Source organism: Myiozetetes cayanensis, unplaced genomic scaffold (genome assembly GCF_022539395.1).
Source record: "Myiozetetes cayanensis isolate MyiCay16 unplaced genomic scaffold, myiCay2020 scf1, whole genome shotgun sequence".
Classification (NCBI taxonomy): domain Eukaryota; kingdom Metazoa; phylum Chordata; class Aves; order Passeriformes; family Tyrannidae; genus Myiozetetes; species Myiozetetes cayanensis.
Window position 1 is genome coordinate 50,803,110 of NW_026086604.1, and position 14,810 is coordinate 50,817,919.

At 43.9% G+C, this 14,810-nt stretch overlaps 1 protein-coding gene across 1 annotated transcript in view; it reads right to left on the bottom strand.

Moving 5' to 3' along the window:
* The window catches only part of APCDD1 (APC down-regulated 1), a 30,086-nt gene extending 18,271 nt beyond the window's left edge, over positions 1-11,815 (bottom strand). The window contains exons 1-3 of the mRNA XM_050319592.1: positions 11,707-11,815; positions 2,229-2,412; positions 795-1,326 (exon numbers count right to left, since the gene is read on the bottom strand). Of these exons, the coding sequence (XP_050175549.1) occupies positions 795-1,326; positions 2,229-2,412; positions 11,707-11,764 (774 nt within the window). The 5' untranslated portion in view covers positions 11,765-11,815. The remainder of the gene's footprint in view (positions 1-794; positions 1,327-2,228; positions 2,413-11,706) is intronic.
* Between the last annotated feature and the right edge of the window lie 2,995 nt (positions 11,816-14,810).

The window sequence follows — 14,810 nt, forward strand, 5'->3', positions numbered from 1 at the left end:
GTGGTTCCAATTGCTGCCTGCCTTTGAAATGTCACCAGGAAAGATCTGTAGACAGCCTTCCTGCTACAGGCCATCAGTGTTTATTCGTCCTGTTTGAGTTTTATTTAGCTTACTATGGGTTGATCACTTCCCAGTGAAGAGGAGGGCACTTTGAGGCCCCTTTGAAAACTGAATTATCAAATGGAATTAGAGCCCCATTCAAAATTCACCTGTTTTTCATTTCATTAATGTGTATGCCTGCATCTGGATCCACGACCTGCACAGCCCATCAGTTTTTTACCCTTCATGCTGCCCCTTCCAATTTCCTCTTCTCCTCTTCAGGTTATGGATTGCCCAACCTTCATTTGCTGATGGAATTCAATTTCCTCTCTCCCTGGCACTCCCACAGCTATACAAGCATCCACTGATGCCTGTTCCTCTTCTTCTTTCTCAGTTTTATATGAAACCTTGTTCTCAGCTTCTAGCCTACAGCCATGGTCCTGCCATCCACTCCCATCTCCGCCTACAAGTTTTTGATTCCATCTTCAGAGTGGACTTTATTGGCCTCAGTTCACCAGCTAATTTTTTTGCATATTTGATGCAGTCACATAAGCCACAGTAAAGTTACTATTCTCACAAAATAAGTTCTGTGATCTTTTGTTAACTGGCTACATCATCTGTAGGGCTGCAACGGACCACTTATGTTAGAAGCATGTCTACTTTTTAGGTTACAATACTCAGAAGAATGGAGTAATTTGGGCTTTGCCACCAGTATCTCAAAAAGAGGGCATATATATACGCACACACACACTTACCTTAGCATTTTGAAGGGGAGGTTGATAACTAGAGGGCCGATAGTACCTCCTCTGAGCAGCATCAGTGTGAATGTCTCCGAGGAATAGCTCCTCCACAAGGTGGTCTAAATTGTGGTGCAGGTACTGCTTCTCCACACGGATCAGCTGGAGTTCGTGCATGGCAAAATTCAGAGCTTTGGTGCATTCACAGCCATTCTCTTCTCTCAGCAAATCGTAGCTCACATCCTGCTCCCAGGGACTGTCTTCTGGGATAAATCCAGGACACGTGTGGTTCACCAACTCACTTAATCTTTTGGCTACTGCCTCGTTGTGGCATATGATCTGTACGTTGCGTAGCTGATAGTCAGCTTCCGTGCCCCCTCGGATGATCCAGGACGCCTGTCGGAGGCGTATTTTGCCACGTATAACTAATGTGTAGATGGGGTTTGTGCAGCGATTGCCACCGTAATAGAACTGGTAGGCCTTGAAAGTATTGTTGTGGTAGAACCTGTAAGATCTTGTGATGAACTCTGGGCCTGCTCTAACTTCGCAGCTGTGGGAAGGAAGGAAGTGTGGAAAGAAAATTTTGGTGAGGTGGCACATCATGTACACTACAGGCAACAAGACCCGCACCCAGAGACACCTGGGTGCTAATGCCCCCCCTGGCATGAGTGGGAGTAAACAGAACTAGTCATCTGTGGCCTGACAATTAATCAACAATTCCCTCTCCTGTTGTTAATGCACTGCTTCATGTGATCATATCTAAAGGCTTTGTCTTCTAGGTTTGAATACTTTTGAATCATGCTTTGCTTTTTCTTTTTGTTTAGGACTACCATGTGACTCAATTCTTCACTGAAAAAAGTAGCAGCCTTTTAAAGCATCTATTCCTCTCCCAGTCTTTCCTACTGAGAGTCACTTCAAATGAGCATGTGAATACCGTCTGCTGAGACACAGGAAGCAAAAAGGCTCTCTCAGTTACAAGTCATCAAGTACAAAGAGTTACAGAACTAGTGAAATACAGCTTCTTAATTTTCTTTTGCTAATAAAACCTGTACTAGACACATACTCTGAAAACAAGTACTCGTTCAATGGATCTAATGCATGTAGACAAATATAGTACAATGTTATGCTTGAATAAGCATCCACTTTGACAAGTTGGTAGGCTCCTTCCTATTCAAAGAGAGATTTAAAGAAATTTCACAGCATGCTGTTTAAAATCCAGACTATAAATTGATTAATCAAGACAGCTTTATAGCATGCTATTCTAATGTACATAATGCTACTCCTTCTCCTTTTATGCATAAGCATATAGAGAGCATCTGGAATTTAGAGCATCACTATATCAAAGAATTAAAATGGGAATGCTGCTTAAAGTGGGAATATTCACCCTTCCCTTTCTGCTCCTTCACCCTCTTCTCTTCCCCATCTCCAACATCTTGCTTTATCTCTCCTTACCCAGTAGAGACCCAGTGGCCCTCAATATTGGGAGGCATCTGCACAGTGATCCGAGCTCCATTGTGAAGGTGTTTCAGCATATGATGACACTGTGACTCCTTGAAAGCCCTCCATGCACTCTTCTCCAAGGACCGAGGGTGGGACCTGCTGTCTGGGTGAAGAAGAGCAGAACCTTCTCCCAGCCCTGTGATAGAAAGCGTAAATTATATCATTAGACCCTCCTGAGAAGGGCTTCAACATGATAAAGGAGATTGTGAACATCTTGAGTTGCATAACATTTGTTCGCAATGTTAAGTTTCTGGACAAATACTGTTTACATTTATTTTCTCATCTGAAAAAAAACAAACCACAGGAAGCTCTCCCTTTCTGTCAGACCACTAATATTCCACTACATAAATTATACTTTACAAAACACCTTGGGGACCAAACACACTTGAACCAAAGTGTTATGTTTCCACACCCAGGAGATGAGGCTCTGAAAATGAATTTTATAGACACCTCTGTAATCTCTGGTCAGGACAATCAAAAATCTAGACCTTCAAACTCTTAGAAAGTTCTATCCAGGTCTGGACATAGACTTTGTGGTTTCAGCTCACCTCTCATTTGAATGCTTCTATAATAAACTTGCAAATAAAGACTACTCTTTAAAGTCAAGGGAAAACAGATATTAAAAGCAAAGCCTCTGCACACAGGAAGCCTCTGTGATGTCTGAGGTGGTCAGTTAAAGGCAGATTCTGCTATTTTTATTTTAAAGGGGAAAAAGAATTTCAAAAGCTAACTTTATCTCCAGCACACAGTAATTTTGGTTTCTAGTAATGTATACATGCAAAATCCACCAGCACGCTCTCTACACAGTATTAACTGAACAAAATGAATACACAGCTTCAAAAGCAATGTGTCTTTACTTTTTTAGGCACAGCCTTCTCTTAGATATGTTTGAAAACATGGATCAAAAGAAAAACACACATCTAGGGGTTAAAAGGTGACAAACATGAACCTTACATAAAGTGTTGAAAACAGTGCCAGAAGGAATTTGAGTACCAGAGGGCTAGAAAATGGATATGGGGTGGATGGAGTAGTTGGTTGAGTGCCTGGAAAATTGGGGCATCCATCTCAGGAAAGGGATGTCTTGTGGAAACATGCTCCCGGGGCAGAGCCTGGGATTGATCCCTATCTTTTCTGGTGCCTTCTTGGATGACCAGGCTCAGAAACTGCACTGTTGGGGATCACCAGTGTGTGGTGCAACCCTACACTATGCTGAGTCACCTAAGACAGGATCCTACACTTTATGTTCCAGACCCCATATAACACTTGGGCACATGCTTGGGCAGTGTGCAGCATTGCTAGAGAAATTACAAACAAAGAAACAAACAAAATCAGTATTATTTGATATTAAAAAGGCACTGTCTTAAACCTTTGCCATTTCCTATTCCAAAACAAACAAACAAACAAGTGTCAGTGATTCATTATGTTGGCTAGGTCTTAGTACTTCTGGAAGAAACTTGGGTAACACCTGGGAAAATGGCATTGTTAAAAATATAAACACATATCAACCATTTAAAAATGGCAATTCCTAAGCTAAACAAAGGCAAGGACTTATCCAGTAGACAGAGTAAAGAACAATGAGAAAGAATACAATAAATACCTGAATCTAAACAGTGCTCACCTCCAAATTATTCCAAGATTTAATGAGATTGATGAATACAACCTCGCAAAGTCTACTGGAAAATCTGGTAGCTTTGTTGCAGGTTACAAACAATTCTTCAATGTAAATGGGAATTTATGGTCTTGCTTTCTAAAGGGTAATAAATACTAGGGATGCTTTGATATTTGAGCATGCCACCTGAGATACCCTTCCAAAAAGCTTGATTTTCAGGGGGTCAGTATTTCTCCCTTTCTGGAAGTCAAGGCTTCTGAGGTATTTCCATATTGCTGAGCAGAGCCACTCGTGTTGGCACCAAACAACTCCCATTCTGCAGCCAGAAATGGTAAACCAAGACCAGAAATTGGCACTGCCAAGGCAGGGTGATGATCTGCTTGAGCTGACTACACAGGCTCAGGGCATCTGACACTGCCTGCAAGGTACCTGATAGAGGTTGCAGCCACCAAGTGCTAACTTTCAACAGGATGTCTCCTGCAGGCACATTATCTCATACTGGAAAAGACTGAAAATTTACATTTCCTCTTGAAGTTGTTAAGTATTTGAAATCTGCCACCAAGAGGAGGTTTTGAAATTGGCCAAGTGACTATTTCCAAGGCATATTTATTATACTACTTGCTTTTAAGCAGCTGTATTTTGCCTAGCTCATGTCATATGATTCATGAATACAGATGCACTTAGAAATGATTTATTCATGTAAGCATACTTGGGCATTTAATTTCTTCAAGCAAAAATCCTTCTGTGGGAGGATACTATCTTATATGTGCATATATCAAAGAAGAAAACACAGTAACCACATTAGACATTCTCAATTGTTCCCTGAAGGAAATAATGAAAAGAATGAGTTTTTGAAAAGGAGTCAAACTTTATGTGGTATTATACAGTGTCTTCTCCTTGATAAAGCTCAAACAGCAGTTGTGTCCCAGCTCTCCATGTTACATGTACATAGTCCTGTCTGCAACTTGCAAATGATAAATTGCAACCAGTGAACGGAAGGGAGATTTGCATCAATAGCCTTAGAGACCTATACCTGAAAAGAGGGTATTTGTTTGGCACTCTGTCCATTCAACTGTGACAAATGAAGGCAAGAACAAGTTTAGGTAATCAAGAGCGGCATGAGAACATAATGAAGGCTGCAGAGACAGAGGGACAGATGTAGAAAACATACACAGAGAATCATAGAATGGTTTGAGTTGGAAGAGACAAAGTTTATTGAGTTCCACACTCCCCGACCATGGGCAGGGACACATGCTACTAGAGCAGGGCCTTCTCTTCTCCAGGCTGAACAATCCCAGCTCTCTCCTGTGTTCACAGGAGAGGTGCTCCAACCCTCTGATTATCTTCTTGTCTCTCTTCTGGACTTGTTCCAACAAGTCCATATCCTTCTTCTGTTGGGAAACCCAGATATGGACACAGTACTTGAGGTGTGGGGTCTCACCAGAGCAGAGTAGAAGGGCAGAATCACCCTCTTCAACCTTCTGGCCATGCTGCTTTTGATGCAGCCCAGGATACATTTGGTATTCTGGGCTGCAAGCATGCATTCCCAAGAAATATTGAGCTTCTCACCAAGCAAGACCCTCAAGTCTTTCTCCTCTGGGCTGCTCTCAATAATGCTAAGCAACATCACATCAATAGGACCCGAATATCAGAATATGAAATACAGTCTTGACAGCAATGGGACCTTTACCTACGTTTGCCTTGCTGGGGCACGGAAATACTTAATTTAGCACAAACTTCTTCCTTACAAAGTAATCATTTCAACACTTATGTAATTACTGACATATGCCTGTAGATATAACTACCATACGAAGGAGATGCAACTTCCCCTTGTGCCATCTGCAGATCAAACACAAGACCGGCGATATGCTTCCCACACAGAGCAGTAAACCAAACATCATCTTCCTGTGTTTCTCCTCACAGCAGGTGCTCAGAAGCAGTGCAGTGTCCCCCTGCTCCATCCTTGGCAGTGCGCACGAGGTTTTGTTCTGTAAAAATTAGGTCCTGCAGGGATGACGTCACTAATTTTAAAAGATCCATTTGGCCATGTTACACACGACATTGCAGGAAGGCTCAGGGTTAAAACAGGCATTCACGAAACTGGGAAAAGGATTTAATGAGTCTTTAGAAGCCCACTTAGGAGCATAGATGCAGTTGCAACATAGTTGGAGCCATTACTTTCATTCAAGGAGATCCAAGTCCGCTATTCCCTACAGCACTGACAGATGGTAGCTTTCAGTATCTCCATGACTGAGCATCTCAGACTCAACTGAGAATATCTCAGACTCTGACTTACTGTTTAAATTTTTGTGTGTTATGAAGAAATCTTACCCACTTGTTAAAAAAAATAAAAACAAAATCCACCCACCATGTTATTACTCAAAAGTGTGACAGACTTCAAACAAACAAAAAATGAGACCAACAGCAGTAATCTTGTGAAGCCTCTGGTTGGCTCTCATTTTAGTTAGACCACAACCAGAGATCATACGATTGTATCACCCACTCCATAGTGTCTGTTTTCATAAAGGATCAAGTCCAAAAGGAAAAGGAAAATTCCAGAATCCATCAGAAATGCCAGCTAGAAAAAACAAAGCAAAATAAAAGCATTTTATGATGAGCTGATACCCAGCTTCTCTTTCAAAATCAAGCTTTAGCAGTGTAGGTCACATCTTTAGCATCAAACTAATTGAATACAGTATAAGAGGTGCTACAGCTCACTGGGGATCCCTGCCCAGGCCCTCACAGATCACACTTTACAGGGGAAGAATGCAACATCCATCTGAGTGGGAGAGTGGAGGTCTGTACAGCTGCCACTCCAGTGAGACATGGATAGGAGCACGCACCACAGCAGACAGAGGGCTTCAGGCTCTCAGGTTCGCTTACAAACCTCTATCTGATGTGGGAACAACCATTCAAGATAAAAATAATTGTTAAGGGAAGATAGGTTACTTCCAAGTTCTTCAAAGATTTCTGCACGTAGCTGCGAGTAAAATACAAATCTTAAAAGGGCAATCTGTTGGCAGCCTGTTACCCAAACGTGTTTCAAAAATGGTTATGGCAAAACTTTCCGCCAACATTTATGCAAAAAAACTGCAAGCTGCTAGAATAAATGTTTTGGTTTTCTTTAACATAGTATGCAAATACAATTGCAACAAAGACAATGTTAAGCCAAGTTGTGCTTCAACACAAATAGTTTTAATTTAATTCGTGCCTAAACACCCTGGCCAAATTCTGTTCACAGCTATGCCAGACTGCTAAAGTATAAGGCAAATAATCTCAAATCTTAACCTGTTTAGATTTTATCAGTTTAATGAACACCTCTACCAGAATCTAAGCCATGGCTTCAAACATGTCCAAGTGTAGTGATTCAAACCAGTTTCAAAGCTACCAGGTGTTCAGCAGGTTCATTCTTCACTAAATAGGTGAATATATGTTACCTGAAAGTAGGATTCAAACCTGGATTTAGGCCGGGACTGCTCTGTAGGAACCATTCACCTTTCTTTCTTTCTTTCTTTCTTTTTTTTTTTTTTTAAACTTCTGGCAAATACAGACAAGCACAATTTTATTATGAATTAAAACAACCTTGAGTGATAGCACAAGTTCAAAATATGTGATGGCTTCATCTCTGATAAAAACATTTTAATATTTATGCTTTACTCCTGTAGCAATCTCTTTTCAAGTTAGAACTTGCCTGACACTTGAAAAACCTTACAACAGATAAAGAATAATTGGCTGGATTAACTTTATAGCTCTCCTTATCTGGGCAGTTGCCCTGCACAATTAAATAAACAGACATTTGGATTACTCTCTTTCTTGATGTGGGGTAGTGTTAGATAATGCCCATGACAGGCCTTTAGCTACAGCAAACTTACATAATTGCCATGGAGAATATAATGTCCTGTTACCAAGCCCTGATCTGTGTTTACCAGTGTTTTCCCTGCACTTGAAACTTCAAAGAGTTCTCGAAGGACTGGGACCTAAATTAGCTACTACAAACAAAAGGGTTGGGAAAGGAAAGCCAGGTTTTATGGCCATGGAAGCAGACAGGACAATGACTTCCTTTCACATGTATCTGTTGCCTCTCTTGTGCATACAGAGTTTCCACGTACAGCTTCCAAAGAGACACAAACTGAATGTTTCAGAGAACGGAAGATCCTGAGGAGAGATCTAAAGTATGTTTAGAAGGTACAGCTAAAAGGTAACTCCCCCCAAGCTGAAAGGCCCAGCATAGAGGTCCCCTGTCACCCTACAGCTCAGTCCTTACTCAGTGCCCCATCTTGGAAGAGGTCAGAGAACCAAGCAAACAGCCCATAACCTCTGCTTAGTTGAAGGTCTTAATTAGGATGACTGCTGCTACCCATGCAAGGTGAAACAGCACTGCCTAGAGTGTGGGCTTGTTTATGAAACCCTGCAGGGTTAAAGCTCACCTCCCTTCAGGGCAGTGGGAACTCTGCCACCAACATGAGTGGGTGCAGTGCTGGGATGCCAGTGCACTTCAATATCAATGGTAGTCTGGTCTTGCCCTCTTTGAAAGAAGCATCTGTCAGAGACATATGCCCTGTCCTCCACCCACACCTTGGCACTGGGATTTATTCCAGAACTGCCCCTAACTTCAATGGGACTTGTGCCTGAGTAAAGACAACACTAATAATCCTCACTACATATAATGCTACTCTCTATCAGCCTTGCTTAAAGCATCACCTCAATAATAAAATGTTACCCTTGATTTGAATAGCTCAAGGTATTTGCCTTCAGTGTGGTTGAGGTTAGTTTTGGGCCCCATCACATGACAGCCTACTTCCCACAGGCACCCTACAAAGCATGAAAAAAATTACCCTGTTGATGACATCTGCATCTTGCCACTGTTAGCCCCCAGTCAAGCGACAAAGATGAGTGAAAGAGTTTACACTGACAAAATTGTGAACAAAATTGAGTCCATCTTCTAACTCTCTCTGCAAAGTCTAGAAGCCTTACAACTAAGCAGGGTGCTCTCTCATCTTTTTCTCTTTATTGTCTTCCAGATTTTGAAATGCGTTGTTTAACTGAGGGAACAGGTCACATATGCCTTTTGCACAGAGCACAGTATATGTTCATTTTATGGCTATGGGTATTTATATCTTCTGATGTATTTTTATTTATATATATGTATATATATTCTGATGTATTCTTATTACTTTCCTGAAAAGGTTTTGAAATAAAACACTTCTTTGTAACTAACTTAAGCAATATTGCCAGAGAACTTTTAAAAGCATAAAGTTTTGCTCTGAAAAGCCTGTCAGTCCTGTCTCCATCGTCTTTATTAGTACCATTTCCATGATGTTATCACCTAATTGTTTTAAAGTTTCTAATTCATTACTCTAAGAGTAGCATAATCAGAAATAGACTAAAGTTTCTTTTTAGTATCTGCATTTGTAATAAAAAAGTTTACATTTACAAAAGAAATTAGCCAAAACAGTTTTGAATTCACTTGAACGTAGCTCTTATTAATCAGGTTTTCTGGAGCTGAATGATCTTAGTCTTTGACATTTGAAACTTCTGTGGCTTTTTGTCTAAGCAAAGAAAACAGTGATAATGGACAACTTCCAGCTGCAAACTTTTTTTTTTTTTTTTTAATGACACCATACAGGTTTTTGATGAATGAGGACAAGTTTTTCCAAATTTTGATTCAGTGATGTTAAAGAAGGCATTTCTTAACGTAATGAAAGCAGGAGCTTTAGCCTTACAGGACATTTTAACTTGCGTTACAAAGCCTTAAGCCCTAAAAATCCTTAACCACACACCCACACTCAATCGATTTTAACCCTTTAATTGCCACATGCAATAGAAATGCAAAAAGAAAACATCACATGCTGTAAAGAGGTTTAACACTGCAATTCCCTGGGATTGCTGGTTATTCTTACATATTACCAATTTGGGCTAGCTGCTGACCCAAAGATGCTTCTTTTGACTCCATGGTATGGAAGGAATAGCTCTAGACCAAGTTAAAGCTAACAGGGTAAATACATTTACACATGCTACATTTCAGTGCGTTATATGCCACTGATATATTTTTCAAGTTTGTAGGAGGGCAGTAGTTTCCAAACACTTAGCAAACTCTGATCCTAACTGTGCACAGCTACATTAACAAGGTGTTTGTCTTTATGTACAAGGTGGTGAGTTATATATTTCTACAAGAACTCAGGTTTATGTTTTTTGGTGAAATATAACTGCAGATGGAAGAAATAGGCTATTTTCCTTCTTCATCCTCTTTTGGCAGCTGCTGTTTTGATCTGATCACTGGCCCTGATTTGTTTCCTGCTCCAGCCAGGGTTCAGCTCTGCTCTGTAATTCCAAGCAGATGAGCCAGGGAGTCCAACCCTGTAATTACACCTCCTCTCTTTACCCTCTAACTTCAAACCTCCCATTTCAACTTCTACATCTCAGATCACAGAGTTTTAAAGAACACCTCTGGCATCCCGTCAGGTCTGGATCAGCTAAACATGTTTCTGCGCTCTCTAGATTTCATAGCTGAGCTGTGAGAAGGGTATAAAACCCCCTCCTGGGGAACGGGGTCTCCTCCTCTTTCTTTCTCAAAACAAAATACACCATCAGAAGCCCATGGTCTTTATTATTTATTAAATACCATCTGTGTGCTTAGCACTTGTACAAACACAGAGAGAGACAATCCCTGCCCCACAAAATCAACCCCAGGAATAGCTTTGAAATCCTTACCCCAGCTCACAGATATCCCACTGAATCCATGTAGGTCACTTGCATTGTAACAGTTAAAAAAAAAAAAAATCCTGTTTTTATGAGTAAGCTTGGAGTCCTAAGAAATTTAACTGAAGAAGGCTGGATGCTACAAAGGACTTCAGAATTACAGAAACTCTTCAAAACGATGCTGTAACTGAGTAGTTTGAGTCACACTTTCAGAAAGATATCGTATCCAGATTTTTCAAATCTGGCTGCCAAATGTTAGACATGCTTGAGCAGCTCATTAAACAGCCTCCCTTTCAAAAGTTTCTCTTGAAGCACACTGAGTTTCTGGAAAGATGGGTTATTTGTTTAAGTGTGTGAAAATGGATTTCCAATCTGAACTTTTAAGTTTAAACAGGCTGACTTTTCTTACTAAAATTTTGCCTACTGTGCAGTTTCAGAGATGTCAGTCCGGGGCTAAACTGAGAGACTGTCAAAGCGGGAATGTGTGCAGTATCACCCGGAGTCTCTGTGCTCTGCAGCAAAACAATTTTAGCTGGGAATAAGCCCCGGTGGCTGGCACACTCTGCTGCCAGAGGCTTTCCAGACAATACCTCCATGGCAAAAGATCTCTTCCCAAGAAGAAGCGGTGGAACGCGGACCCCGCAGGGCGTCTCGGCGAAACTCCCTGGAGTTCGGCAGAGCCCGCCCTCGCCCGGAGGTGAGTAGAGAAACTGTGTGTGAGGCGCCCGGACCAGCTGCTCCATCCAAGCAGTCACAGGCGTGCAACATAATCCGCCGACACTCACTTCGGAGCGGGGCTCCTCAGGCGCGGCTTCACCCACCTCGGCCGGCCGCCGCTCCGCGGCGCGGGGGTCCCGCCGGCACAGGGCTGCCCGCACAGCCAGCGGGGTCTCTGCCCGCCCCGCCATCCACACGGACCGCTCCTCTGCCAGGAGACAGGTCCTGTCTGCTCCCCGTGCCGAGCAGATGGGACCCAGTGCCCACGGCCACGAGGGGAAAGCGCGCCCCCACGCCGCCCTCTGCCCCCCACCACCAGCGAGCTTTTGGGGCCACCTCGCAACCCAGCCGGCTTTTCGGGCCGCCCCACGGGTCGAGACCCGCAGGCAGCCGCCCCGCACTCACCGTGCAGCAGCAGGGCTGGGAACAGGTACCGCATCAGGCTGCCGTACGGGGCGGACATCTCCGCGCCTCGCCGCGCTCCGGCCGCCGCCGCCGCCGCCACCTCCCGCCGCGCCGCCCGCGCCTCAGCGCCGCCGCGGGCAGCCCACGGCCCGGCGCTGGGGGGCAGGCGGCTGGCGGGGCCGGGGGCCGCCGAGCACCCTCCGCGGCCGGGCGCCGCCGCCTCTCCCCCTCCTCAGGGCTCCCGGCCCGCACGCCGCCACCGCCGCCGCCGACCCGGCAGGGCTCCGGCTCGGCAGCCGCTCGGTGCCCGGGGATGCCCGCTGCTCCGCCGCCGCGTTCCCACTCTACTCCGCGGAGCGCAGCGACGGCTCCGCTTCATATTTCCCCTTCCAGCAGCAGGAGGAGGAGTGGTCGGGAGGTGGGGACTCGTCCCGGGGCGGGGCGGGGGCGGCCCCGCCGCTGGGCTGACGGGCGCCCCGGGGCGCGCTCCCACGCGGGGGAAGGAGCGCTCGGGATCTGCGGGAGGGAGCGGGACAGAGCCGGCACCGGGCATCCCGGGGGCTGTGCGACCGGGCGGTGGGTGGGGTGTGTCCGCAGGGGGCTGGAGATCGCGTGGGAGAGCGGGCCGGAGGTGTCCGGTCCTCCCGTGGCTGCGGGCTGCGCGGTGCCGGCGGGGCTGCGGCTCCCGGGGCCAAAATCCCGCTTCCTTGGCCGTACGAAGCGAGTCTTTGCCACCGCGACCGTAAGCTAGAGAGAAAGAAAGTTCGCGTGCTTCCTCTTTTCGAAAGGAAACCTTTGTGTGGTTGCGGCTTTCCACGCAAATCAGGCATTTTAAAAGTTAAAACCGGATGCCCAGGATGCGTTTGGTGCTGCACTCTCCTGCACGCTTTTCCCCATGTCTGTTGTTTAGTTTTGCTTTTTTGTCTAGTCTTAGGCCCTGGTCATGCAAACCCTCATGTACTTAATGTTGTACATGTGTGTGACTCATGTGCCTGAGTTTAAGCATAGGGCTTTCATTTGTGATGCCCTCTGGACAGGGACATCATGTTTTCCAATTTATGTTTGATCTCGTGGGCTCAGTTGTAGGGCCTCATGGCAAGCAATGTGTAACAAATTGGAGGAAATTTTGAGAAAATCAACATAACTGAGTTTTGAACAGCTTAACTGAGCTAAAGTGTTTACACGCTGTATGCTTAAAAAGAAATACAAACAGTGTTGATTCCTTCCAACTCTCTTGAGAGGGAAGAATAAACTTTATCTTCCTCACTTACATAGGGAGGAAACTGAGACAGAAACATATAAGTGATGAGTCAGAGCACTCCGGTGTCTTGGATTCTCAGTGTTATGCTTGTACCTTCACACAAATGTCTTTCAAGCCCGAAAGGATGGTTTCCAGAGCACTTGGTGGCGGTCTGTACAAGCCTGTAGTGATCAGATATCCTCTCAGTGACCTGGATAAAGGTGGACAGAGAAAAGCAAATCCTTCAAGAAACAGGTGTCTATGAACATGATCAGTTAACACTGGGTATGACTGTAGAAATATCTTTACCCCACATTGGTTGCTCATGGTCAGCCCATTCCTGTAGTTGCCATAGAGGTGTTTGTGAGGTGTGTGTGTGGAGGGAGGTGATTCATGCCATAGATGCAGTGCTTTAGGAAAAAAGCTTTGTGTATACACTTGTCTGTTGTCAGGATTAGTCCAGGGCAAAATTCTGATTTTGCCACTTGTAACAATCCTGCAGTGGCAGAGACATACAAGTAGTTTTTCTTCACCTGCAGGTTCAGTAAATGAAACAGATGCAATGAACAAGAAAAACAACAATGTTCACTCAAAATGCAGTACAAGCATCTATATTTCTGAATTGTGAGGACCCATGATGTACTTTAGATCTGCATGTGCCAGTTGCCTCTCCTAAGAGAAGTTCCTGTCAGGGTTATCAGTGACATAGTTTTGGGTGTGTTAATGGGCATTATAAGGAGCAGGAAAAAGCAGCGTGTGTGGGAAAGCAGATTGCCCTGTCGTTGGCCATGAGCACCAGATTATTACTAGGGGGTCCTACCTGGTGGAAGAAGTCAGCCTGAAGAGCCTCATGTTTGGCAGGCATACAGGTAATATGATGTGTGTGTATCTTAATGTAACTCACCTTCTGTTTACCTGAATATAAAAGGTAGGCCAGTGTCACTGTGAGCAGCAATGAAGCGCTAGTAGTTTTGAAGTATAATTGTATAAAAGTATAATTGTGTAAAAGCAGCAACATCCGAAAGGAGAGGCTTTTTCTGTTTTACCATCCCCAGATCAAGCCATATAATTATCTGCAAAAAGAGGAGGCTGAGAACTGCCTGTGAAAAATCATTTATCCCAAGAGTCAGTTGTCCCAGTCTCTTGTGGTTTCTTCCCTGGGAAGTGACAGCCCCCTATGGTAACATCACAAACAGCTTTTCATAAGAGGAAAGGGCAAAAATGACTTCTCCATTAGACAACTTGGTAAATTAGGCTCCACTTGTGATTTACTATCAGTGCAGCTTCAGATGTGGTAATAAAATAAAATGAAATCAATACCCAGTGGACTCAGACATGAAACAACTTGCTAAAAATGACACTTTGTCTTTTACTTGTATTCTGTTTTCTTATTTTTGTTATTTTGAGGATATGGGTTTTTCCAGCCTGATGCATGATATTTTTTTAAATATAGCCAGTCCTACTTGTTTCATTACTGTGCCCCTGTTCAGAATGTGCTGTAATGGGAAGCAGTGACAAATAACAGCTCTTTGCACTTTGATCTAAGCAGCATGTCACATCAGTGCTCATTAAAAAGTGTATTAGCCAATCCAACCATGACTTTCTGAACCTGGGCTCCTGGGGTGTAGACTTAATGTAGGTATAATGTAATATCATTTACAAAGGCATCTCTCAGCCGTATTTTCAAAAATACCGTAGAGGTCAAAGCATTTCAAAAAGAAAGTCGTCAGCAGAAGTTTGCACAGAAAGGACCTGCTATGAAAAAAAACCAAACCTGATGGGAAATGTATTTTGTGGCTGGGGCCCTCTGCAAAAAAGTATTAAAATAGGAAGAAAACTAACTTGTTGGACTTGTTGTGTGACA